The sequence below is a fragment of the Asterias amurensis genome, chromosome 4 (assembly GCF_032118995.1).
Source record: "Asterias amurensis chromosome 4, ASM3211899v1".
Taxonomy (NCBI): Eukaryota; Metazoa; Echinodermata; class Asteroidea; order Forcipulatida; family Asteriidae; genus Asterias; species Asterias amurensis.
The window spans coordinates 18,763,882-18,788,687 of NC_092651.1; the positions used below are offsets into that span (position 1 = coordinate 18,763,882).

The following is a 24,806-nucleotide window of genomic DNA, read 5'->3' on the forward strand; positions in this document are numbered from 1 at the left end:
AATAGCTATAGCCGATTTCACAAGAGAGCAGCTTAGCATGGGTCCCTTGCTAAATTTTTGCAAGGTTGGCGTTTTTTTTTACAAAAAAAACACTTTGTGTGAAAGGACATTAAGTTCTTCACTGTCAAAGTTCTCCTGTAAAATCTATTTAAACGACAAAATCTTCCACTTGCAGAAGTTTGGGCCAAAAAGCGTGCATGAAATCATTGTGAGATGGGAACTGTTCTGATGTTCCCATAAATCTGCCACGTGTCCACATTGATTGTTTTTCAAGTGGTGTTTATTAGTGTGGCTAAAAGTAATAAGAAGTTACTGTTTAGTAGTAGACTTGCGGGTACAACGTCACAACTTTGGAACTTTCCACTGACTTGTTTTATCTGATGTTTTGTATTAGAGCTGAATGAATGTGGGACTGCACCATGCCAGCATGAATCGACCTGCGTGGATCTAGTGAATGACTACCAATGTATATGTTCACCAGGCTACGATGGAATCAACTGCCAAAATGGTAAGATAATAACTCTTAAATTCTCGAATATATATTCAAGAATAGAATTAAAGCTTCAGTAAAGATGTTCATTTTACCAATTCCAATATATAGTGAAAATTTTTGGGGAATAAACTAATTTGTGAGTTTTGTTCATCCATATATTGGAAGTGGTAAAATGAACATCTTTTACTGATAGCAGCTCTGTCAGGAAATAATTTGTTTTGTTTTGTTTTTAACCTGAAAATCAGGATTAGATAAATTAGTTTTTACCCATATCTGGCTGACTTGGGGCTCTTTGCATAGAACACACAAACGGTGTTAATACCTATAACTACTAGAAAACCTAAAGATGAAAAATAAAAGTTTTTTTTCTTTATATGCTTCTCTCCAATTGATGTATGTCTTGTGTCCCCCCCCCCCTCTTGATTTGAAATCTGGACTTATGAGATTAAAAGTTACCAGAGTAAAATGTTACATTTTTAAAGCTGTAATGTGATAATGTAAATGTTTTTAAAACTATTTGTTCCACTTGCACGCAGGCAATGTATTTGCTTTTACACTTGCATCAGATCATCTTTTAAAAAATCAAATATTAAATGGCATTTACAAGAACACTGAAATGGCACAAGGCGCTTGTTGAAATGCAGCTTCATTTTTGATTGGCAAGAAGTTCACCCATAGAAATAAGGGTGCTCCCCTAAAATGTTACCCATCATTCGCATGGTCTATGAATGTTTTCACCCACGTTATAGACGATGTGACCCATGTTTACATTCAAACCGCCCTCTGTTAAAAAACACTGTGTACGTCATGTTTCGCCGGGCAAAAAGACAGGTAGTCATGGTAAGATTGAATACACTTTATAGCTGGCTGCCAAAACACAAAGGTTTTGCCCGGCGGTATGCGCGCGAATCATGTTATGGTTTTCGAGTGACGTCAGAGGTCACATCGTCTATATACCTCTGAAGTTGGAGAAATTTTTTTCTTTTCTTCTCAGACATCAATGAATGTGCGAGCCTCCCTTGCCAGCATGTATCAACATGTAATGATGAAGTGAATGGTTACCAGTGTGAATGTCAACCAGGCTACGAGGGGACCAACTGCCAAATTGGTGAATATTTAACATTCCTACAGCCACCTATCCTTTACCGCCCCATCCTTACAACCTCATTCCTCAACCTCTTTCCCCCTCCTTACAATGCCTCCCCCCTAAGGGGGACAAAAATTGTTGGTTGTCCTCATCTGACCGTCCGATCGTCCTTTGTGACTTGACTGAACAAAAAATTTGTATTTTGCAAACAAAACTTTTCCAAATATTTTCATTAAAAATCTTTTTAAAAATTGTCTAAAAACATGTTGACACAGGAAAAAGTTTAAAAATCTTGTTAGCTGAACAGTTTTTAGTATTAAAATACAACTCAAAGACATTATCAAAATAGTTCAAAACAGTAGAAGTGTTGTGTTGAAATAAATGTATTGAAATGAAATGAATAACTCAATGCCAAAGAGTTTTAAATTCCCAAATACAACATCCATCAAGCATGCAACTTTTCCTCGGATCATCTGATTTCCTCTTTTTGGGGTTCTCAGTTTTATGATTCAAAATTGAAAAATACTATGCAAAATCACTGAAATGTGGTAGTTTCCTCTCTTTTTTGTGAAGTTACAGTTGCATGTCTGATCCATAATAAAACAAAATTACAAATAAAGATTGACCTACAGATTCTACCTTTAGAGGAACCTTTGTTGACAAACAAAACAATTTTTGGGGCCTATAAGAGACCATCCATAGTTGCTCATCATCACTAGCTCCTACAGAAAACCCCCTTCCTCATTTGAGCACAAGATCTTTTTGTTATTTCTATTTTCAGACATCGATGAATGTGCAAGCTTCCCTTGTCAGCATGGATCAACATGTCATGACGAAGTGAATGGTTACCAGTGTGAATGTCAACCAGGCTACGAGGGGACCAACTGCCAACTCGGTGAATATTAGTAGCTGTTTTTAATAAAAGACAAGTTGTAAGCAACTTGTAATTATCAAATGTTGTTCTTTTTTAATCGGTTATGTTAAAATGGGTAAAGAACAAAAGTAACATTGTTTGTTTCACTTTTTCCTAAATATTGACTTATGTACATGTACATCAGTTACTATAAATCATATAGTGTGATACACATACATGTATTGATTAATTATTTGCTTCTCTGTAATGTATTGTTGAGTCAGTATAAACTAAATGTTTTCCTGTCTGTGACGAGGAGATACAGTATCACTTAGTAAAAGTACAATCAATTTGGGGGTGAACAAAGGAAATTATAACTACAGAGGCAATTGCAACCTCTGGGAGTTGAATTTTAGAGCTCTACCAAGTGAGCTTTCTAACTAACCACATATAAAATCTTTGCTACTCTCATATTTGGTAATCACTCACAAAACGACTGACAATAAAAACTATTGATAAGAAGCCTACAGTAGCTCTCGAAGCAGGAAAAGCATTTGAAAACTGTTTGACTAGATTGAAAACATACCTATTAACATTAGAATCAACCTCATAAAGTCTCTTTCTTTGATGTTTATTGTCTCTTTTTTGTTCACTTCTTTCTGTGAGAGCGCTTAGAAACACTTCGTTCGAAGCATTATGTAATTTTTGTTTATTGTTTATTTTGCTTTATATTTATCAGAACCTCGTATTTCTTAAAATAATTTTATTCTTTTGACTCATATAGTTAAAATATATTTTTGATTAAACATCAAGGCAAAAAATACATCAAGAAAAACTGTTGATGAAGGAATCAGTTTTAATTTCAAAGTGTGTAACCTTGATCAAATTGTCTTGTCCTCAGATGTGGATGAGTGTGCAAGTAACCCGTGCCAGAATGGGTCACCGTGTGAGGATCAAATTGATGGGTACCAGTGTGAATGTCTACCAGGCTATGATGGAACCCACTGCCAAATAGGTAAATACAACACAGTGAAACACTTGATTTAACCCACGGTACCCACAGCAATTGATGTGGTGCCCCGGGGCCCAATTTTATAAAGCTGGTATGCACAAAAACTTGCAAAGCACAGAAAAGTATCGCTTAACAGAAACACAGGTTACTAGCAGAAATAACATTGTGTGACTGGTGCCCCACTCAATTTTTGCTTAGTAAAGAAATTTGTCCAGCAATATTTTCTGCTTAAAAGCTTTATGAAATTTGGCCTTGTGCTGTGGTGCCCCTTGCGAGGTTTTAATACAAATGTACTATTTCCTCATAGAAGTGCCCTTTACCAGAGGAAATTGTTGTGCCCCCTTCAAGAGGGAAGGGTAAGGCAAGCAATGGCCACCATTTTTAAAGGATTGGAACACTGGGCTGATGTAAACCCGATTAAAAAAGCTGCACTCCATGTACAATTTTGCCAATTAATGGTTTTCTTGGTTTATTACGGGTAAAACTGAAAAATTATTTGAGTCCATACTGGAAAAAGTGGTTTATTTGGAGTTTTTCACCCCATAACTTTGTCCGTTTTCTGTTTTTGTTTGCTTTTTTTGCTGGATACGTATTTTATGGTTTGATGATATTATTTGCAGTTGCCTGTTTAAACTTGAGCTCTTTTTTTTCTCTCCAGACATCAATGAATGTGCCAGCCTTCCCTGTCAGCATGGATCAACATGCACTGATGAAGTGAATGGTTACCAGTGTGCATGTTTACCAGGCTACGACGGAATCAACTGCCAAACAGGTAAGAGCTAATTTTGGAAAGTTATCCTAAGCCCACTGAACTGAAACGAAATCCTCAGAATGGTTTTTACTTGGTGTTTATGTTCGGTTCAAAGCCCTATTGTGCAATCTGGAGCATTCTAAATGGTTTTGTCATTATGATGTTTGTGAACTTGATCTCAAGTGTTTCCCCCAGAAAAGATAAGTAAAAAAATTACAACAACAAAAACTAAGATAAATAACTTGTTGTGTATTACATATCAGCATGAAACGCTAGCTTGTGCTGGGAAAACCCTTGCGCTTAAGATGTTATTGGCATTTAGGTTTGACATGCTGTGTAAAATAAAATAAATGGTGGGAACAATGTCCAGAAAGTTCTTTTACTCAATAATCATTATTTGTGAATTTATCAAGCTAATTGAGTCATTTGTGGGAAATAGCTGTATGGAGAAATAAGCCAAAAACAGGCAAATCCGTGAAAATTTTTCAAATATTTTATATTGGTAATTTCATTACTGACATATAACATTTTTAAAAAGTTCAAAGTAGCATTAAAAAAGATAATGTGTCGATTTATTTCTCAATTAACAAGTCAACTTTAAACCCGCGTTTTATTCTCTTGCATCTCTTGGTGTTTCTACTTTCGTAACTTTTGAACCAAAGGTGATATCAGCAGTATAAAGTAAAGTAAATTGAAAATATGATATTGGTCGACAAACTTGACCACATCACATTTTAATTACATGTTTAACCCTGATTGTTTGCCTATGCATATATTACAGATATCAATGAGTGCTCCTCTAAACCATGTGCCAATGATGGAGAATGCAGTGATCTTGTGAATGGATACAAATGTAGATGCCAAGTGGGATACACAGGAACCAACTGCACTAAAGGTCTGTCATGATGTCCAGATGATATTAAACCCTTTAGGGACATTAGTCCAGAGAGCGTTGGTTTAAGCTCCAGTCAGTCTCCCTTGTGGTTTATTACTTGATATTATTAAGGGAATCAATGTGTGGTGAAGAGGTTTTCAACTAGTGGTTTAATCCCAACGAGGCCTGGTTCTTAATAATTTTACCGAGACGATCAGTCGAGGTAAAGAACCAGGCCTCGGTGGGTTTAAACCACTAGTTGAAAACCGATTCAACACACTTTGATTCCCATTCATCAATACCTTTTCGGTCAAAAACATCAACACTTTTTGGTCAAATTTAAACAATCTAATTTTTGTCTGTTTCCACAGATGTTGATGAGTGTGCCAGTGATCCTTGTTATAATGATGGAGAGTGCGTGGATCTTGTCAATAGCTACAGATGTGACTGCGCTGAAGGTTTCATTGGAGACAGATGTGAAGCTGGTGAGACCATATTTTTGTTTTCCTTAATTAAAAGCTTGAGATTTGTTTGATTTCCCCCCCCCCCATTTTTAATTTTTTACATTTTTAGATTTTAATTCTAAATTTCTTTTATGATTTTCGTATTAAATTTTGTTATTTTTTATTTTGCTGAAAGAAACCAGGGCAAAGTTTAGGGGTGATTTGGTGCTTTCTGTTTAAATTTCTATTTTAAAGTGATGTTAATCAAAAACACGCTAATACCAAAAGAGAAAAAGCCTTACCCTGGATACAACCCTGCCAGCTGGGTATTTTGTCTTCTTTTTGGGGGGTTTAAAAAAAAACGGAATTGCTTCACTGTTATTACTTTTTGCCCTCCCACCCATAATTTGGAGGAAACAAAAAGTTGACTTATCTGATAGCTCCTATCAGCTTTATATACAACAATATTTATTCGAAACTTATTCTTTCTACCTGTTTGATGCTCAGAGGATATCAAGGAAGTCTGTGCTGGAGGTCAGGATGACATTGAAGGGAGTGGCTTAGTGTGGGATGAAACGGAACCAGGAGAGACCAACATCAAAGCATGTCCAGAAGGAGTTATTGGTACGTGTGACTTTATTGTGTTTAAATAAGGGAATCAATGTGTGGTGAAGAGGTTTTCAACTAGTGGTTTAATCCCAGCGAGGATGAGGCGGCCACGGACGCAAGTCTTTGCCGAATGATGGTGATGATGATCTTTCTGCCATGTCAAAGTACATCTGATTTGACTTGGGCTAGTGACTCAGGCTTTTTGATTAATAACTACTCTGCTATTATTATTATTTTTATTTTTAGGCAATGCTTCCAGACTGTGTGATGTGACTGCCAACTGGGCTAACCCAGATCTTTCAGGATGTGTCAGCCCAGCATTCGCTGAGCTCAACAATAAGGTATGTTCACAATCATAAAGCTGCTTAAAAAGCACACAAAAACTGTTAAACACAAAACATTTTTGTTTACTGGAATAAGATAACCAGCTCAAATACTATTCTGTGAGCACAGTCATTGGAAAAAAATGACGGAAAAAATAGACGGGGTATGCCTCGGAAGAGGTGGGAAATTGACATCATCATGAACAGCACCTTCTACCTGGAACATCGAAGAGCGCAATATAGGCAAGAGTGGAGAAAAAAAATCCGTGGAGCCAACGTCCTACTGGATACGGTGCAAGATTGATTGAAGCACAGTCTGTCACTGGTTCCCTGTTAAAGCCATTGGACCCTTTCGGTACAGAAAAAAAAAAAAAGTTCACAGATTTACAAATAATTTACAGGGTTTACAGAAGGTATTGGTGAAAGACTTCTCTTGAAATATTAGTCCATGAAATGCTTTACTTTTTGAGAAAACGGTAAAACAATATAAATTCTCCTTAACGAGAATTACGGATTTGTTATAAACACATGTCATGACACGGCGAAACGCGCAAAAACAGGAGTGGGTTTTCCCATTGAGCCTAAATTTCCACAGGATTGTTATTTTATATATAAGTTGTGATACACGAAGTGTGGGACAATACTGTTTACCGAAAGTGTATAATGGCTTTAATAGGGCAAATATGGTGCCATATATAAATTCTATGATTGATTGACTGATAAATTGATTGATTGACAGGTGGAGCTGCTGAAGTCCGGCAACGCGAGTGCGTCTGACGTTCTGGACCTCGCCACCTCTCTGCAGAATATCACTGGAGGAGGGGAGGAGGAGAGGGCGGAGTCTAAAAAGATCTACCCTGGGGACATGGATATCGCTGCAAAAAGCTTTGGTGTGATCGCTGGGGCGACCGGCTCGGCCAAAGGTCTTGACGTGGACACTGCAAAAGACCTAACTATGGTACGAACGCTTTGGACAGTTTTGATTTTGATTTCATTGGTGTTAAATTCTAGACCTGAAACTGTTAGTGATAAAAATAATAATGGACATAGTATCTGTCACACCTGAAAGACATCCTGGCACATAGAAAAAGAACTCTGTTAATGACAGTATTTAAAGCCATGAACGACTGAACAAATGAGTTTTCAGGTTGGGTTTGAAGTTGTTTCATGTTGGTTTTGAAGTTGTAGAGAGTGTCTACTAGTCTGAGGTTCAGCGGAAGAGCATTCCAAAGAGATGTCAAGCATATGAAAAAGAACGGTCTCCCCAAGTGTAGTTTGAATGAGGGATAATGATGATGATGGTGTTTGTAGAGCGAAGCTGTCTTTTTATAGAAACACTTAGCTGTATTGAATCCTGGATGTATCTAGGAGGTGTGACATGTATTGATTGATAGATGAGGAGTAGAACCTTGAAATGGATGCGTTCATGAACCAGGAGCCAATGAAGAGCTTGTTAAATTGGAAAGATGTGTGACGTGCATCAAGTGTGTGACATGCGCTGAACTAAAACCTGATTTCTTTTGGTATCTTTACCCTTTAGGCATGTGCAGGAACTTTTGATAATGTGGCTGATGAATCACAGCTCCATGCCTGGAAGAATGCCAACAATCCTGTAAGTAACATTTCAGTAGCAAGAGGACCCCTTAAGATGTGACTTGTTCATGAGAGGGTGCAGGGGTTTGTGTCCTGGTCACTGAATTTGTGTTCTTAGCCCTTTAGTCCTCAACCGCACTGCCTGATACTTCTTTATTGCCCCAAACCACTCTGCCTGTCAACTCCTGAAACTGCCCTGCCTGTTACTCTTGAAACTGCTCTGCTTGTTACTCCTAAAACAATTCCCAAAACCACCATGCCTGTTACTCCATAAGCCGCCCACAACCACCTTGTCCTTCACTCATCAAACCACCCCAACTGCCCTGCCTGTTCCTCCCGGAATTTTCTGAATTTGGCAGACTTCTCAGTTCTGAAAAGAACTGTCCTGCTTCTTTACTACTACGTGGGCGGAAGATAGGAAATTGGCAAGGACTACAACTTTCACTTTGTGGGTCGAGCAAACTGCTCGTTTTTAACTGCACTACCGCGGAATGAGTTCTTAATTGGTCTGAACTTTTCGACTAGCTTGCTCTTATCATCGCCAGGAGACTGACGTCTTTTCTATAAACCTCTTTTCCTCAGGGCAAAGTAGCTTCCAGTGTGACAGAGATGATGGGCTCCATGGAGGCCATAGTGGATGTGGTAGTCAGACAAGACGCTAAGACAAGGAATAGTAGTCAGAGCTATGATAACTCAACAGAAGAAGAAACTATTCTGCTCATCAAGGAAAAGAATCTAGGTAAGAGTTTCAACTAGATTGCATCAGATTGGTTCACAAATCTAAGCCCAGCTTTTCTGGTTCCAGCCTTCACACACCATCAAGCCAAGCCCAACTACCTGTTAATTTCCAACAAGGCAGTACTTAAAGGTAGTGGACACTGTTGGTAATTACTCAAAATAATTATTTGCATAAAACATTGTGAGAAGCGGCTCCCTCTGAAGAAACGTAGTTTTCAAGAAAGAAGTAGTTTTCCACGAACTTGATTTCGAGACCTCAGATTTAGAACTTGAGGTCTCGAAATCAAGCATCTGAACGCACACAACTTGTGACACAGGTATTTTTTCTTTCATAGTGAACCCCCTACTTCGATGACCAATGAGCTCAAATTTCCACAGGTTTGTTATTTTGTGCTTATGTTGAGATACACCAAGTAAGAAGACTGGTCTTTGACAATTACCAATAGTGTCCAGTGTCTTTAAACAGCATCCAGCAACAGATTCCAGCATTCTCCTGAAGACCATCAGATCATACTGTCTTTTCAGAACCAACACTACTCTACTAAACCAACACTTAGATCGAGTGATATGCCTGATGTTTTTTTTTACAGAACCTTGGTTATTCACATTGATATAAAGGGTGAAAAGATTCTTTATCCCTGATGCAAACTAAACATCTATAAATCGGTTGCGACACTCACTAGTTAAAGATGCTATGTCAGATTTTTGGCCGATTTGACCCACAAATTTTGATTTAAAATTCAATAGGTATTTTGATGGGGATCGAGAAAGTTACAAGCTTTCATTTGAGCCATTGCTCAAAAAGTCCGCCAATTATTAGTAGCAGTGAAATAAAGTGTTCAAAATTAGTTTTTGTCAGGATCCCGACAATATATCACGTGACCAATTCTTATGTGTTTTATAAGAAACGTTTTTAAAAAAATTCATGGCTCCTGACCATTAAAAGTAAAAGTTAACCTTTTTTTCGTTAGAGCAGGTGATACTCTTTGAAATACCATTCACTCAAAAAACTCTATTTTTTAATGTTTGCGGCCAAAAATTTGACATTGCATCTTTAAATCCCGGGCAATCTCGATGGTCTAGTTTATAAGATTCTCTCTAGATTGGCTTAGGACATGTGTTTGAATCTCGAACAAGTTTTGGGGAAAGTACCAAGACACATCGGTGTGTGGGGAAACTTAAATGATAAAATCTTTATCCTTGTAAAGAGATTCAAGTCAAGACGTGGGGTGACCAAGATGAGGAATCGACAGGAGTGATTGAGACAGATGAAGATGGTCAGCCCCTCAGTAGGGTGGAGCTACCTGCAGATCTATTAGATTGGGCAGATCAGGCAAATAGCACAGGTAATCCAATTTTTCTTATCTTGGTTTTCTTCGTTATTTTCAGAGTTCAGAGTTTTTAGAGGTACTGGACATTGTGAGAACTTGCTCCCTCTTAAGTTAGGCAGTACAAAAAATGTTATGTTGGCATAACCTACCCTAAAAATACGGCCGACCCTGGATATTTTTATTTATTCAAGGGAAGAAATTTAATGATTAAAATCTTTTAAAGACATAAAAATAAAATAAATGTCATCAACAGTTAAAAAATATACCATTTGTTGTGACTAGCCTTGTTTTCTTTTGTTATCGTGTATACTATCGGCTTAAACAATTAGAAAAAATGTAATTTTCGTTGCTGGGAGGGGGGGGGGGAAATCCCTACCCTATTTTTGGGGGCCCGTTACGCCAACATAACATTTTTTTTATGCCCTACAGAGTTTTTGAGAAAGAGGTAATTTCTTACTAAGTATTTAAGTATGAGAAAGACTTCAGGCCTGAGATCCTTTCTCTATGCATGAGATTTTTTTTTAAATTACCAGGTCTCAGTGGTTAGAATACTTATGTATTAACCCTCAAAAACTATTAGCACAATAGTTAGTGTGCTAATAGTTTTTATTTTACATTGAGTTACCGGCGTATTGAATGCTTTACGCGTAAAACACCCCCACGTGATGCCTTGATAAACTGTCTTGGTATTTATAAATTGTATTTTGATTGATTCTAATTGATGTAGGTCCTGTAAGAATCATGATGGCTAAGTATAGATCTGCAGGAGATCTTTTGACTCTGGAAAGTTCAGCTGCGGAAAATGAAAGCAGGTAAATGTTGTGATTCAAATTCCAATTTTCTATAGCACATACTAGGAAGAACTAATTTAAACAATGACACAAGTTATAATGCTGTTTTTTAAAGGAAGACATTGCCTTGGATCGGTCGAGTTGGTCTTTGAAAAGCGTTTGTAACTGTTTGTTATAAAATGCATATGATTAGAAAGATATTTTAAAAGTAGAATACAATGATCCACACACTATTGCCTCGAATTTGCATGGTTTTCCTTTTACATTTAAATGGCCGACCGTGTTTGTTCGACAAGGTAAGAGGAAAACCACGCAATTTCGAGTCATACTTGTGTGGAGCATTGTATTCTACTTTTAAAATATCTTTCTAATCATATGCATTTTATAACAAACTGTTAAAAACATGTAAATCTAAATCTAAACTGATGATTGGCAGATGAATATATTCCAGTTGTACGGCTCTGATATAATTTGTCATTGTTGTCTAGATCGGACTTTGTCAATACCAACGTCCTCTCAGTGAAGGTGCTGGGACTATCGGAGGACAACTTTCAGGATTTGGCGTCACCCGTAAGGCTGGTCTTCAAGCATAAAGAGGTATGTGCAAAGAATTTTGTTATGATCATTACCTCATTTTAGAATAATAATAATAATAGTAATAATTGTCTTTTATATAGCGGCCTTAACCCCAAAAGGGTCCCGAGGCGCTTCACAAAGGTTACAAATATTTTAGACCTATTCATGTTTGAAAACACATCTTTTTTTATGACCGACTACCCTCAGAAACTGAAACTTAAAACTGTTATCAAAATTGAGATTTTTTAAATGTCTGCCTGTGGAAATAGAAGCTGTTTTGTATACTTAATTCAAGGAAATTCTACCTATTAATTAAATTCTCTAGGTTTGAGCTACTGTTCCTAGAAACTCATTGAGATCTGTTTCTCCAGGGGTGACCAAATGGTGGAAATGTCATCAATTTACATTATTGTATTATTATATCAAATTGAAAACCACAAGGGAAACTGACTTGGTAAACATAAATCCTTGGGGGGTTGAACAAAGAAAAATGTACTAGAATAGGATTTGAACCACTGACTTCTTGATAAACATAATTATTGGTTTTCTCTCTCTTAGACTGGAGCTAATAATTCACGTTGTGTCTACCTCAACATGACTTCTACGTAAGTTGATATATTTTATTTAAAAATAAAAACAGTTTTGTTCTAAAAATTTCTGTCTGTTTGTACTAACACAAAACACAATGTCCACAGATTTACATTAAAGTTACACAGTTTGAAGATAATGATAGATAGAAAGCTTCCCTTAAAATATTACTTACTGAGGCGGAAATTATTTTGAGACTTATTTTACTCATTTCTCACAACAGCACCTTAGTAAGTAATATTTTCAGGGAAGCTTTCTACTATCATTATCTTCAAACCATGTAAGTTTAATGTAAATCTGTGGACATTTTGAAAAAGTACCCGAATCTTTTAACGGGAAGGTTTATGTTTGGTGATCGCTCTAAAATGAATGGTAATAACAACCTTTGATTAAAAAACCTACATAGATCATTTTAAGAAACATGTTACTTGGAAAAATTGCAGTTATGTAAAAAGGCAACAATTTTTATACCTGAAAGCTTGAATCTGAGAAGAGTTACTGCACTCCGATTGTGTATACCTATAATCTAGGGATTATTCTTCCTGCATGGAGATACTCACTGGGGATTTTCAAAAATCTCAAAAACTTGATCACTTTTTTTTATTAAACTTTTAGATGTTTGTTTTATTGTTAACATGTACATGTACATTTATCTTAATAATAATAATAATAATAATAATAATAATAATAACTTTCGATTTATATAGCGCCTAATAATTAACACTTAGTTCTCTAAGCGCTTTACAAAGAAGTACACTATAAATCTACAACAACATAAATATAAGGGGACAAATAACACCACTACAAGCATAACGACACAACAACACAAGAATGGTAACTATTGTAAGAAAAGGTGTGTCTTTAAGGCACTCTTGAAATCATCAAGGGAAGATGTATTCCTGATCGTCAAGGGCAGAGAATTCCACAGAGTTGGAGCGGAAGCCACAAAGGAACGGTCTCCATAGGTATGCATATTAACAGGGTGTACTGCAAGGAGGTGTTGTGACGATGATCGAAGTGTACGTACTGGATTGTGCTTATGAATGAGATCTGACATATAAGATGGAGCAAGATTATTCTGGGCTTTAAAACACATGATAAGAATCTTAAATACAATCGAACAGTTCAAAAAAACAAAGATATACCTTGCCTTTAAGGAAGGAGGAGGTTCAGAACTAAAAAATAGTAAAGGTTTGGTCGTATTTTAGGAAAGACCCTGCAAAAAAGAAAGTGTGTAATTATTTTTTTCTAAAACCATGTTGTAAGGATGATAATGGTTTAACCATCTTGATGAATTCAATAATTTTCAGAGATGCTGAAACTCGCTGGAGCAATGTTGGATGTTATGTCAAGTCCGCCAATGCTACACATACTGTGTGTGAATGCACTCATCTGACTAACTTTGCTATACTCATGGACGTCCACGGAGTGCACGTAATACTTTTAATATCTCTCTTACTAAAAAGGGTTTGTTATGGAATGCACACGGTTAGATAGATAATTTAATTTGGCTCCACAAAATGGCCATCTGAGTTAGTTCGCAACGTAAAAAATTTTTTTTTACAATTTTGGGTATGTTTGTGTGGATTATTATATTCTACTTTTAAATTACCTATCTATACCATATGCATTTCGTAAAAACGGTTTTAAACGCTTTTCAAAGACAAACTCGACTGATCCAAGGCAACATGTTCCTTTAACTTCAAAATAAAGTCACAAGTAGTGAAATGGGCCTGGAAGAGAAAACACCCAGACTTTGCTCATCGTTTTCCCTTCTTTAATCAAATGCCAGTAAAAATGTCAGCAGAAATAGCACAAAACAGAAAATTTAGTTTTGTGTTTAGAAATTGGGATACTGTGTTTAACATACTATATTGTAATAACATACTACATTGGAAAGTTTTATATACGGACATGACCGTTTCTTTGATCTCTTTATGTGAATGGAGGTAGGTTTGAAGCCGTTTGCGGACGCTAAGGGAATTTTATGAACAAGCCGCTCGTGGCCGCTATGGTCTCAAAAGGGTTAATGTAAGGGACATTGAGACAGTATTGTGAAAAATGCTATTTAAGAACTAGTTGCTATTATTATTATTTATGTTATTTTTGTAAAAATTTCGCTGATACTTTTGTCCTTCTCATACAGGATAAGATTGCTGTGGGTCATCAAACTGCTCTGTCCGTCTTGTCTTACATCGGTGGCACCTTATCTGTCTTAGGTTGCTTCTTCTCCATCATCATCTATCAGTTCTTCAGGTTTGTCAATTATCTCAGATTTTCCCTTACCAAGCTTTTTCCATGTAGTGCAGGGCCCGAGTTTGGGGGGAAAATCCTAAAGACCACAGGCCTTTTAGTTGCTTAAAATGTTGCTCAGTTGATAGCATAATATAGCATCTATTATCGAATCGATTTTGAAATTCTGGTAAAAGAACATGATAACAGATTCACCATGCTGGCATGTGAATATTTTTGCACAGTTTGGTGTTCAAATAAATTTATCAAAATTTACAGTTTCAAATGGTACAGTAGGGTCTACTGAAGACACTTTATTTGTGCCGTACGAGTATAATTCACCCATGTATCTTTCTTCGGGTAGTTTTTTGGCTCATAAATCAGTATTACATTGACAAAAGCCAAACGAGGACCTTACAGGAAAATAGAAAATATCTACAATCATAAATAATTTTTTTTGAAACTGAACATATTGGCTAAAGGTCATTAAGAATGTTGACCAGGGCCTTGGAAAGCTAACAAGTTGATTTTATAATGTTACAGGTTGAAATCAGATCGTATCCGAGTGCATGAGAATCTGGCTGCTACCATCGCTCTCTCACAACTCATATTCCTGGTTGGCATTGAGAGAAATGAGGTTCAGGTGAGTTTATGAAGTCACTCGGTGAACTTGTTATAAGAGTTGAAAGATGCTACATTAAGCCCCCATTCTAGCCGATTTGAGCTGAAAATTTAGACTACATTTTACAAGAGTTATTTTGTTTTATTGTTTCAAGAAATTTGTAAGATTTCATTTGAGGTATTGTGCGTTACATATTCAGATAATAATTGTTCCTAATTGCTGTCTACTTTACTTTAGACAAGTCTTTGGCCCAGTCCTTTAAGGTCATTAATTGCAATTTCACATCCGTAATAACCAAAAGGTCATATATAAATGAAAAATGCCTATCAATTTGAAAAAAACAAAAGCCAAAGTCAACAAATAATTATTTTACTTGGAAAAATTAATGTTTCTTTTGGCCAAACAAACATTTTGAAAATATGCAACTGAAATTTTGTGACACCCATACAGAGGGCATTTTTATAACCTTATAGGCTTAAATAGACAAAGTTGATTTCAATTCTAGGAGGAAAATGAGGAATCCTAAACTTGGTGGCTGCGCCGTTTAAAACATAATTCCAAGTTGAATTTGCTTGTTGTTTGCAGTGGGTGTGTAAGGTGATTGCCATTGTACTTCACTACTCTCTGACTGCCATGTTCTGCTGGATGTTGGTAGAGGGAATCCAACTGTATCTAGCCCTGGTTCATGTCTTTGGATCCTCTAGTCACATCAAGAAATATCTCCTGCTTGGTTGGGGTAAGTAGCGATGGTATCAGGGTATTTTGGGAACGATTTCTGGAGGGGTCTTTTTAAGATTCTGGTAGGGGTGTTTTGGAACTCTTCAAAGGATGTTTTGAGATTTGGTCAAGGGGTATTTTAGAAACTTTTCAATGAGTGTTTTGGGGGAAAAAATATCTATGCGTGTTTGTGAACTTTTCCAGGGGTGTGTTGTGAACTTTTCATGGGGTGTTTGGGGAATTTCTTCAAGGGTGTTTTTATAACTTTTCCAGAGCTATTTTGGGAACTTTTCCATGGGTGTTTTGGGGCTTATCTAAGGGTGTTTTTAGACCTTTTCGAGAGGTGTTTTGGGAACTTTTGCAGGGGTGTTTTAGGAACCTTTAAGGGGAGGTTTTAGGAACTTTTCTAGGGATGTTTGGGAACTTTTCCAGTTATGTTTGGGGAATATCTGCAGGGGTGTTTTGGGGACTATTTAAGGGGTGTTTTGGGAACCCCCATTGCGTTCGTTCTAACACTTCCTTTAAATCATACAAAAGTGCCTTAAAAACTTTTTTGTATACAGCATTAAATACCTTACTTGTGTGTGAATCTTTCAGTCAATTGTACATAATTTAACTTGTTATTTATTTGAGTTATTTGTAAAGCGCTTAGAGATAACTTTATATTAGGCACTGTATAGACCAAATAATAGTTATTATTATTATTTATCACAAGTTATGTGAGTGTACCAGAAATTACAGGCGTTTCAACCCATTGAGCTTTATTTTTTCCAATTTGTTTCAGGTGCTCCACTGTTCATTGTTGGAATCTCTGTAGGCGTTTTCTATGAGGAGTACGCACCGCCTGATGGTTTGTAAGTAAAGTCATTTTTTGTAAGCATCGAAATGATTTTGCTTACCAGAATAAGGTTGCCAGCCAAATATCATGACATGCATGCTGTTTTTGACTGGTTCCCTGGTTGTTTGTTTGTTTTTTGTTTTTTTTGAGTTGGGGGTAGGCAGCTCTACAAAACTTGGCCCTGATAAAATAAATCAAGAAAAAGAATGGGTTGAGAAAAAAGGGACTTTGGAGGACAATGAGAAATGGTAAAGTCTATTGTTACACCCTCATTGTTTTAATTAAGGACAAAGTTTTAACATGCTGAAAACTTAAGTGGTTTCCCACAAATTTCTTAATACTAAAAACATTATATCTTGGATACCCAAAACAAGTAAGCGCCAAATTACAACCTTTATTTCGTGGAGTATTTTGGGCCAAGTAAGACGCTTTTGCAACACCGAGATATAATATTTTTACACTAACGAAACGATTTGTTGATTGTTTACTTTCAGTTGCTGGATGACTCAAAAGATGATTCTCATAATCTTTGTGCCAACCGTCTCTATCTTAATCATCGTAAGTTCATCAGATTAAAACACTTTATAACCCGACATAAACCCTTTTTACTTGACGGAAAAAAACAACGTTCCTGGCAAAAATTTCTCAATGTTTTTTTAAATATAGCTAAATGAGCTTCATGTGAAAGGACAGCAAATTTTTACATGTTCTACATTTCTTGTGAAATTTTCTCAAACATTGTGAAGTTTTGACCTGCTACAAAAACATACACCAGCAGAATTTGTTCACAAGGAAAAAAATTACAAAATGAGCTTCATGTAAAAGGACAGCAATGTTCAAAACCTTTAGCGGAATTGTTCACAAAGAACCTTGTGCACTCCTTCGTGTGAAAAGATCAGTTGTTTATGACGGGTGTTCACAAGATGCCACTGTGCTCTAATGAGTTCCTTTAGAGCAAAATGTCCCCTTGTTACCCAGTTTTTGGATTTTTCTTTCCATGGAAATATTTCATGACGTGTTATTGGAAAATAATTTGAGGGGGTGAATCATAATTTGCACTTTTTGTCTTGTTAAGCTGAACACTGCTGTGCTGGTGATTGTGCTGAAGGTGATGATGACATCATTGACTGCTAGAGAGAAGAGCAAGGACAGTGACACCTCACAAATCAAGTAAGAAAAAAATCAGTTCAATGTAAGACTTTGGCCCCTTGAAAGACAGTTTTCTTTAGAATTGAGAATAGACTAGGCCTATGAACAATCCAACCCCCCCCCCTCCCCCGGCCCCTCTCCATCGAGGCACTGTACACGTTTGGTAATTACTCTAAATAATTCTAGGCATATAAACTCTCTGGTAATGAGCAATGGAGAGCTGTTGATGGTATTAAACATTATGAGAAACTGCTCCATCTGAAGTAACGTAGTGTTTGAGCAAGAAGTAATTTCGCACTAAAATATTTTAATTGAATTCGAGAAGACCTCAGCTGAGGTGTCGAATTCAAGCATCGGAACACACACAACTTGTGCAACAAGGGTGTTTTTTCTTCCATAAATCTCTCCCACCTTCAAAGACCAACTGAGTTCAACTTTTCACAGGTTTGTTGTTTTATGCGTTATGTTGAGATACACCAAGTGAGAAGACTGGTCTTAAACAATTACCAAAGGTGTCCAGTGCCTTTAAGCTTCTATAACCAAAGGCTTTTATAGCCAGTAATCTTAAGAGTGATTACCAAACTTAATACCAAACACAATATTCTGTCTTGTATTATCCACCAGGACTGGAATGAAAGCTGCAATGGTTCTCCTGCCCCTACTGGGTCTGACCTGGGTCTTTGGATACCTCTCTGTCAGTTCATACACCTTGGTTTTCACTTATCTCTTTGCTATCTGTAACTCTCTACAGGTTGGTATAAAGCATTATCCTAATAAACCATGAATGTAGCAGATATGTTAAAAAACCTTGCTCGGTTGTCAGAAAAGCTCATCGCATGAAAAATCTGAGATGTTGAAATTTGCTGTTATTAAAGGGACACACCGGCCGAATTGGGCTATTTGGGCTACAAAATAGACTAAGATATGACTTCAACGGTCTTCCAGGAATGAAGAAGAACAGTCCTAAAAAATAAATCATAAAATTTAGCCGTTTTTGAGCATTTTAAGACAAAAACGCAGGTCGCGTGATTGTTCTAACCAAAAAGTGGTACAAACAATCACGTGATCTTCCGGGCTAGTTTTACTTTCAGCCGTCTAAAAGTAACTTACTTAACCAAATTTAAATATTTTTTTCACAAAATTATTTACGAATAATTGACGAAAAAGATCATGTATTCAAATTATCGCTACAAAATGTAAATAATGGTGAAAAATCTAATGTAAGATTCACATTCAAAGAGTCCGTGTAACGGAAGCTTGTTATATGGCCGCTTTTTTTTGTTTTTACATTTTTCGCTAAATACGTGACATTTTGATGATTTTTTTTTTACAGCAACCATCTATAAAAACATTATTTATGATTCTACACCCCTAAATTGCGTAAACGGTGAGCCGGTGTGTCCCTTTAAAAGTATAACAATTTAGGTTATGTGTTTACATATTTTATGAAACAGGTATGATACCCCTCCTATTACTGTTTCCCGATCCCCCCCCCCCCCCCCCCACCACCACCACCAGACCCCCTAATAACATTAATTTTGTCTTTTGGTAATTTTTCTTTGGTGGGATTAAAGAAAGTGTATGGAAAAATAGAGACCCCCCAAAAAACATGCATAAAAAAGAAAACACCTTGTTTCTCTTTTTGCAGGGACTGTTCTTCTTCATTGCTCACTGCGTGATGAATATTGAGGTAAGTTTGCACTTTCTTGCTCTTTCTGAGTTGAAGCTTTTATTCCTTTTATGTTTATGTTTTGATATCCCTTTCTAAGTTGGTGTTTTTATCTCTTTCTGAATTGAAGTTGAGTTGAAGTTTTTATCTCTTTCTGAGTTGAAGTTGAGTTGATGTTTTTATCTCTTTCTGAATTGAAGTTGAGTTGAAGTTTTTATCTCTTTCTGAGTTGAAGTTGAGTTGAAGTTTTTATCTCTTTCTGAATTGAAGTTGAGTTGAAGTTTTTATCTCTTTCTGAGTTGAAGTTGAATTGAAGTTTTTATCTCTTTCTGAATTGAAGTTGAGTTGAAGTTTTTATCTCTTTCTGAGTTGAAGTTGAGTTGAAGTTTTTATCTCTTTCTGAGTTGAAGTTGAGTTGAAGTTTTTATCTCTTTCTGAGTTGAAGTTGAGTTGAAGTTTTTATCTCTTTCTGAATTGAAGTTGAGTTGATGTTTTTATCTCTTTCTGAGTTGAAGTTGAGTTGAAGTTTTTATCTCTTTCTGAATTGAAGTTGAGTTGATGTTTTTATCTCTTTCTGAGTTGAAGTTGAGTTGAAGTTTTTATCTCTTTCTGAGTTGAAGTTTGGACAGCTAAGTCTCATGTTTGTTTTAGTTGCTCAAATCAAATGTCAAGTCAAGTCTCTAGTCATCCGTTTGGAGAGTAGAGAGCAAGTAGCTCTTAATGATGTTCATCTTTATCCCCAATTCAAATTATTACATCTATTAATTTCTAGCATGTTGTATTCCCCCACTTCCAGATCCTGTTTGTGATTACCGCCAGTATAATAAAAATAATAATGATCAAAGTCTTATATAGCGCAGGTATCGCTAACAATGCAGGCGCTCATGGCGCTTGCTCAAACAATCTGCACTCCTGATGTAACAATTATTTTCACTTTATTTGAATTTGAATTGAAGGTGAAGAAGGCATACGAGCGTCGCTACGGTCGCAAGAGGGCTCTCCACTCCATGACGACCAGCTCCACAGCACCCATGTCTAGTCGCTCAGGGGTATCCTCAGCTACGTCCAAGTCTATGCGCAAGCCGAGTAGCGACACCACCGAACTGACCAAACGCAACTCTACCTCCACTGCAGTCACTGTAAGTCTTTTTATTTGTGACGTAAGCTGGAGGAAAACGTTTTGATTTGATCAGTTCAAAATTTACAGGCATGATATTCTTCCTACTTGAGGAATTTTTTTCCAGATTTTTTTTTGCATTGTAAAAATTTGAATTTGTCTTATAAATACGGTCTGAACAGTCTACTACAGCCTACACCATTGTAGGCTTAGCCCTTGTAGGTCCGACATGTACGGTGAAAAAATGTCCTCCTTTTTTCCTCGGACCAAATTTATAATCTAAAACCAGTGTATTCTGAATCAACTTTATGCAGCTTATCTGACTCTAAAAAGGTCCAAAAAAGACAAGAAAAAGTAATAAATTTATATCTAATGGTGAAAAGGTGTACACAGAGTTGTGTATTTATAATGTGTTCTTGTGATTTTTATTTTATTTTTGTAGGGAGTTGGTTGTGACAATCCGGCTCTGGACGTCTCCCCAAGCAAAGACTCTGGCAAGACCAAGGACGGTACCATGAATAACACCTCCGAGGTCATTGGGACTGATTCTAAGAAGACTGTAAGTATCAAATCAATCTTCCGCCATGACAAACTTACTTGCAGAATTAATAAGTAGCAGTAATAATGATAGTAATAATAATATATATTATTTAGTTTTACCTTCACACCGATGTGTATAAGCACTGATCTTCGGAAAGTAATTATTATGCCGTGTTCAAACACTTCGGTGTTACTGTTAGGGTCAAACCAAATATTATTTCTTATCCCGATGCAAGTTTAAAATCTATTAGTAATAATGTAACCTAATATAACGCATATATCCACCAATAAGGTAGTCAAGACGCTTGAACAAATATCAACATTTTTTAAGACAGATTTTTAAGTTTTTGTGAATTCAGGGTGCTGAAATTCTTAATTGTTTAAAATTGATTTTAAATGAAGGTCAGTGTTATCTTCTCTGGTTTTATTTGTTAAATTTAATTTACTTTCTTAAATTTCAAATAAGTTTTGATTTCCCAGCACTTTGATAAATTTAGTATAGCCATAAGTGTTTGCAGAAACAGAACTGTGACCCGTAAAACTCAATATGGTCGGAAACAAATTGATCCTGGAATTTCAAATACGCACAAGACCTGCACAGTCTGCAGATGCTTTGATACAAAGTTTAAAAGTGCCCAATTAATGCCCTTCATTATTTAAGAAGGTTGTGCAATTTACGGTCAACTACATGTACACCAAAAAACACCAGGGTAAAACCCTTCTCTTTGCGATGAGTGTACTGTTGTTTTTTTTGCATTCATTGCACAGTACACGGGACCTGCGGTTGTCTGGTGCTGTCTAGTGTATAGAAACTGCTTACCAGTTAAAATGCAAGCTCTCTTTTCATGGGTCCTAACATTTTGTGATTGTCAGATTCAAGTTGTGTATATTGTGTACATAGCCACGTGACCCCCCATGTTTTGGGTCGTGTGAACAATCATGTAATTAGGAGTTTGAATATTCATTATTTTGGGATTCGATTTCTTTCAGGCACCTGGTGCTGTCAAAGTGAATGACATTCAGTGCCTCGTCAAGAACAGGTAAATAAAAATCACAAGGTTGAAGGATCGATTTGACTTCAAGCCTCTAACCTCACGTTCAAATAAAGTGAAATTTTAAATATAACGTCATCAAAAAGAAAGGAGAAGAAAAGAAGAAAAAAAATGTTTGTGCACTCTGAAGAGGGGTTTTCGCACCATTTTTTGGTGCATAATTCTTTATCTCCCACCTTCTGTCGAATGGAAAATGAGTGAACCACAAATTTTCATCTTGGAGCAGTCTTTAAGATCTTTCTTGGAAATACTAAAATTGATAAACTGAATGAATTTACTTTTCCATTTCCTTTCATCATCGGTCTGATTTATCTTGTAATTTCTTTCAGCGAGAAAGTGAATGATGAAGAGAAAGGGTTAGTAGAGGGCGCTAAGGTTGCCATGACAACCATCCTGTCAAAGGATATCAACATCAAGATGGACGGGAGTAACATTGCATAAGAGTTCAAAGGTCACCTAAACGTCGGGCTAATCAGACGAAGTGCTGGTTCTGTGAGAGCTGAACGAAAAATCTGCAAGATGTTGAAGTTATAATTTTTTTTAAACTGTTTATTGTGCTTTCTATTTATTTCATTTTATTAATTTTTTTACTGTTTTGAACGAGCGTGTTCATGATGGTTAGTGTTTTATTTTGAAACTGAAGGAGAGTTCTCAAATTGAGTTTTGTTTCTTTTATGGTTAAATAAAAGATGACTCCTTCTTTTCTATTAAATGTTCTCATTATTTTTTTTAATTACTTTTTAAAGACTTGAAATGTTTTTGTTACACTGTAAATCAAAGTTGGCTGTTTTTAATTCTTCTTCATTTTCACTCTGAATAGAGAAGCCAGTGGCCTTTCTACGTCTCCGCATTTCAATATGGACACTCTGGTTGTCTTTGTTTGAAGGTTAAAAGCAATATGTGATTGAAATGTTAAAGTTGTTGCATATTTTTTTTCTTCTTCAGTTTTGGGTTCCACCGCATGCCTGCTGTAGAGTGTACAGAAGGTTTATGCATTATTTATTTTTTGGGTTACATTTTTATTTGCTTAAATGATTTAAAGTGTTAGCAGTATGTGGTGACAATGTTTAGAAAATTGTACAAAAAAGATATAGTTTATATTGAAAGTGTAAATTTAAAGAACTATTTTGTGTGTAAAATACCTTATTTAAATAATATTGTAAAAAATGGAAAACAAGATGAGTAAAAAAAGCAGTACACAAGATATATAATATGACAATGGAAAATATTGCCAGATGCATTTGTCTTCAAAGTTTGAAAATAAAACATTATAATTATCATGCGGCTTTACTGGAAATAAGTAAGTCATGCTGTAGAATTAAAGACAGATAGGCTCGCCATGTGAAAGCAAAATAAGTTTGTGGTAAAATCTCTTTTACATGAATGTTTAGTTCTGAAAAGCCTCAATATTAAAGTGATGCTGTATTGTTCTTGAAACAAAATATAACTGCAAATGATTTCACTAAGCTGTCAGACATTCCTATTTATTTAAATTGTGCAAGTCTCACTCACATCAGAAACAAGAAAACAATTAAAATAAAAACTTCTGGGTTTTTTAATGTCACTTGAGCAAAATTCTTAATTTTTCTCAAGCGACTATAAAACAGCGGTCAAGTCTTGTTCTCATTTTTATTTTATTTTTGTATTCGTTAAATTAAACATATGTTTCTATGGATAACCTTTACTTGCCCAATAGTATGATATACATTTTTTAAATTTGTTTATAAGCTTTATTTATTACTTAAAAGTATTTGAAGAAACAGAATTGTGCACATCTAAAACTCAATATATGCTTGGGACCAACTTGGTCCTAGGAAGTCCAAATACTCACAACACTTGCACAGTCTATTGCCTTAAATATTGAGCTTTAAAAAAAACCTTAGCACATTGATTAGAAGTGAATCCAAATGCTGTATTTGTTTCTGTATAATCGAGTGCTGTTGGCAGTTACTAAAATGTGCCTTGAAAAAATATGTTAAGATGTAGTTTTGCAGTTTTAGTTGAAATGTAGCTGGTTTTGCGAGACGTAAGTTTTAACTGAAATATTTACTTCTTAAATTGCAATATGGTAGAATAGTCTATGGATATTTATGGTGATACTTTATTATACCCATTATCTGTTTGTCCTACTTTAATTTATTTATAACACACCCAACAGAGCAATTAGCGCCAATAACAGGATGTGTAGGAAGTGAGAAGAAATGTTCAAGTTTAGGTGTGGGATGAACACCCCTAAATGGGGAAAACCCACTCAATCAATAGGGACTGAAAACACATCCATGTGCAAGGCTTTAGTACAAGGTGGGATTCAAACCGGGGTCTACAGAGGGAAAGAAACCACTGAACCAACCTGGTATCACATCCAGGCCACATCCAGGCTTAAAGATACATAAATTACATTGTGTTTTTGCCTGGTAACCCTTTTTGGTCAAGCATTTTTTTCTTTTTTTCTTTTTCTACACTTAGCAGACTTAAGAAATTTAGGCAAGCACCATTTGATCTCTTTATGCACATGAAACATTGGGCAGCAAAGTTTACTTGAAATCTTTGTGGTCATTGTAGTACCTTATTATTATTATTATTATTATTATTATTATTATTATTATTATTATTAAATAAGAAAGAAAAAGCTTTATGCTACTTCCCTTTCAACATCCGTCCATTCCTATATATAACTTGATATTATAAAGTACCTATAAACTCAGTGTAATTTGTAAAATTTGTTATTTAATAAGTCATAGAAATCAAGAAATTACAAGAAACATGTTAAAATGTATAGGCACAATAGTAAACATATTTACAGATTAA

The 24,806-nt window shown here is 35.9% G+C and overlaps 1 protein-coding gene across 6 annotated transcripts in view; it reads left to right on the forward strand.

The window, feature by feature from the left end:
• LOC139935988 (adhesion G protein-coupled receptor L3-like) overlaps window positions 1–24,586 on the forward strand; it is a 64,268-nt gene extending 39,682 nt beyond the window's left edge. For all 6 annotated transcript variants that reach the window (XM_071930663.1, XM_071930664.1, XM_071930661.1 and 3 more), the window contains 29 exons: window positions 395–508; window positions 1,488–1,601; window positions 2,362–2,475; window positions 3,335–3,448; window positions 4,104–4,217; window positions 4,978–5,091; window positions 5,442–5,555; window positions 6,021–6,137; window positions 6,369–6,463; window positions 7,185–7,403; window positions 7,986–8,057; window positions 8,621–8,777; window positions 9,985–10,122; window positions 10,835–10,919; window positions 11,387–11,495; window positions 12,033–12,079; window positions 13,373–13,496; window positions 14,209–14,318; window positions 14,838–14,937; window positions 15,502–15,652; window positions 16,418–16,487; window positions 16,966–17,029; window positions 17,547–17,641; window positions 18,245–18,371; window positions 19,269–19,310; window positions 20,246–20,428; window positions 20,849–20,965; window positions 21,937–21,986; window positions 22,328–24,586. In XM_071930663.1, the coding sequence (XP_071786764.1) occupies window positions 395–508; window positions 1,488–1,601; window positions 2,362–2,475; window positions 3,335–3,448; window positions 4,104–4,217; window positions 4,978–5,091; window positions 5,442–5,555; window positions 6,021–6,137; window positions 6,369–6,463; window positions 7,185–7,403; window positions 7,986–8,057; window positions 8,621–8,777; window positions 9,985–10,122; window positions 10,835–10,919; window positions 11,387–11,495; window positions 12,033–12,079; window positions 13,373–13,496; window positions 14,209–14,318; window positions 14,838–14,937; window positions 15,502–15,652; window positions 16,418–16,487; window positions 16,966–17,029; window positions 17,547–17,641; window positions 18,245–18,371; window positions 19,269–19,310; window positions 20,246–20,428; window positions 20,849–20,965; window positions 21,937–21,986; window positions 22,328–22,439 (3,182 nt within the window). In that variant the 3' untranslated portion in view covers window positions 22,440–24,586. The remainder of the gene's footprint in view (window positions 1–394; window positions 509–1,487; window positions 1,602–2,361; window positions 2,476–3,334; window positions 3,449–4,103; window positions 4,218–4,977; window positions 5,092–5,441; window positions 5,556–6,020; window positions 6,138–6,368; window positions 6,464–7,184; window positions 7,404–7,985; window positions 8,058–8,620; window positions 8,778–9,984; window positions 10,123–10,834; window positions 10,920–11,386; window positions 11,496–12,032; window positions 12,080–13,372; window positions 13,497–14,208; window positions 14,319–14,837; window positions 14,938–15,501; window positions 15,653–16,417; window positions 16,488–16,965; window positions 17,030–17,546; window positions 17,642–18,244; window positions 18,372–19,268; window positions 19,311–20,245; window positions 20,429–20,848; window positions 20,966–21,936; window positions 21,987–22,327) is intronic.
• Window positions 24,587–24,806: the final 220 nt, after the last annotated feature.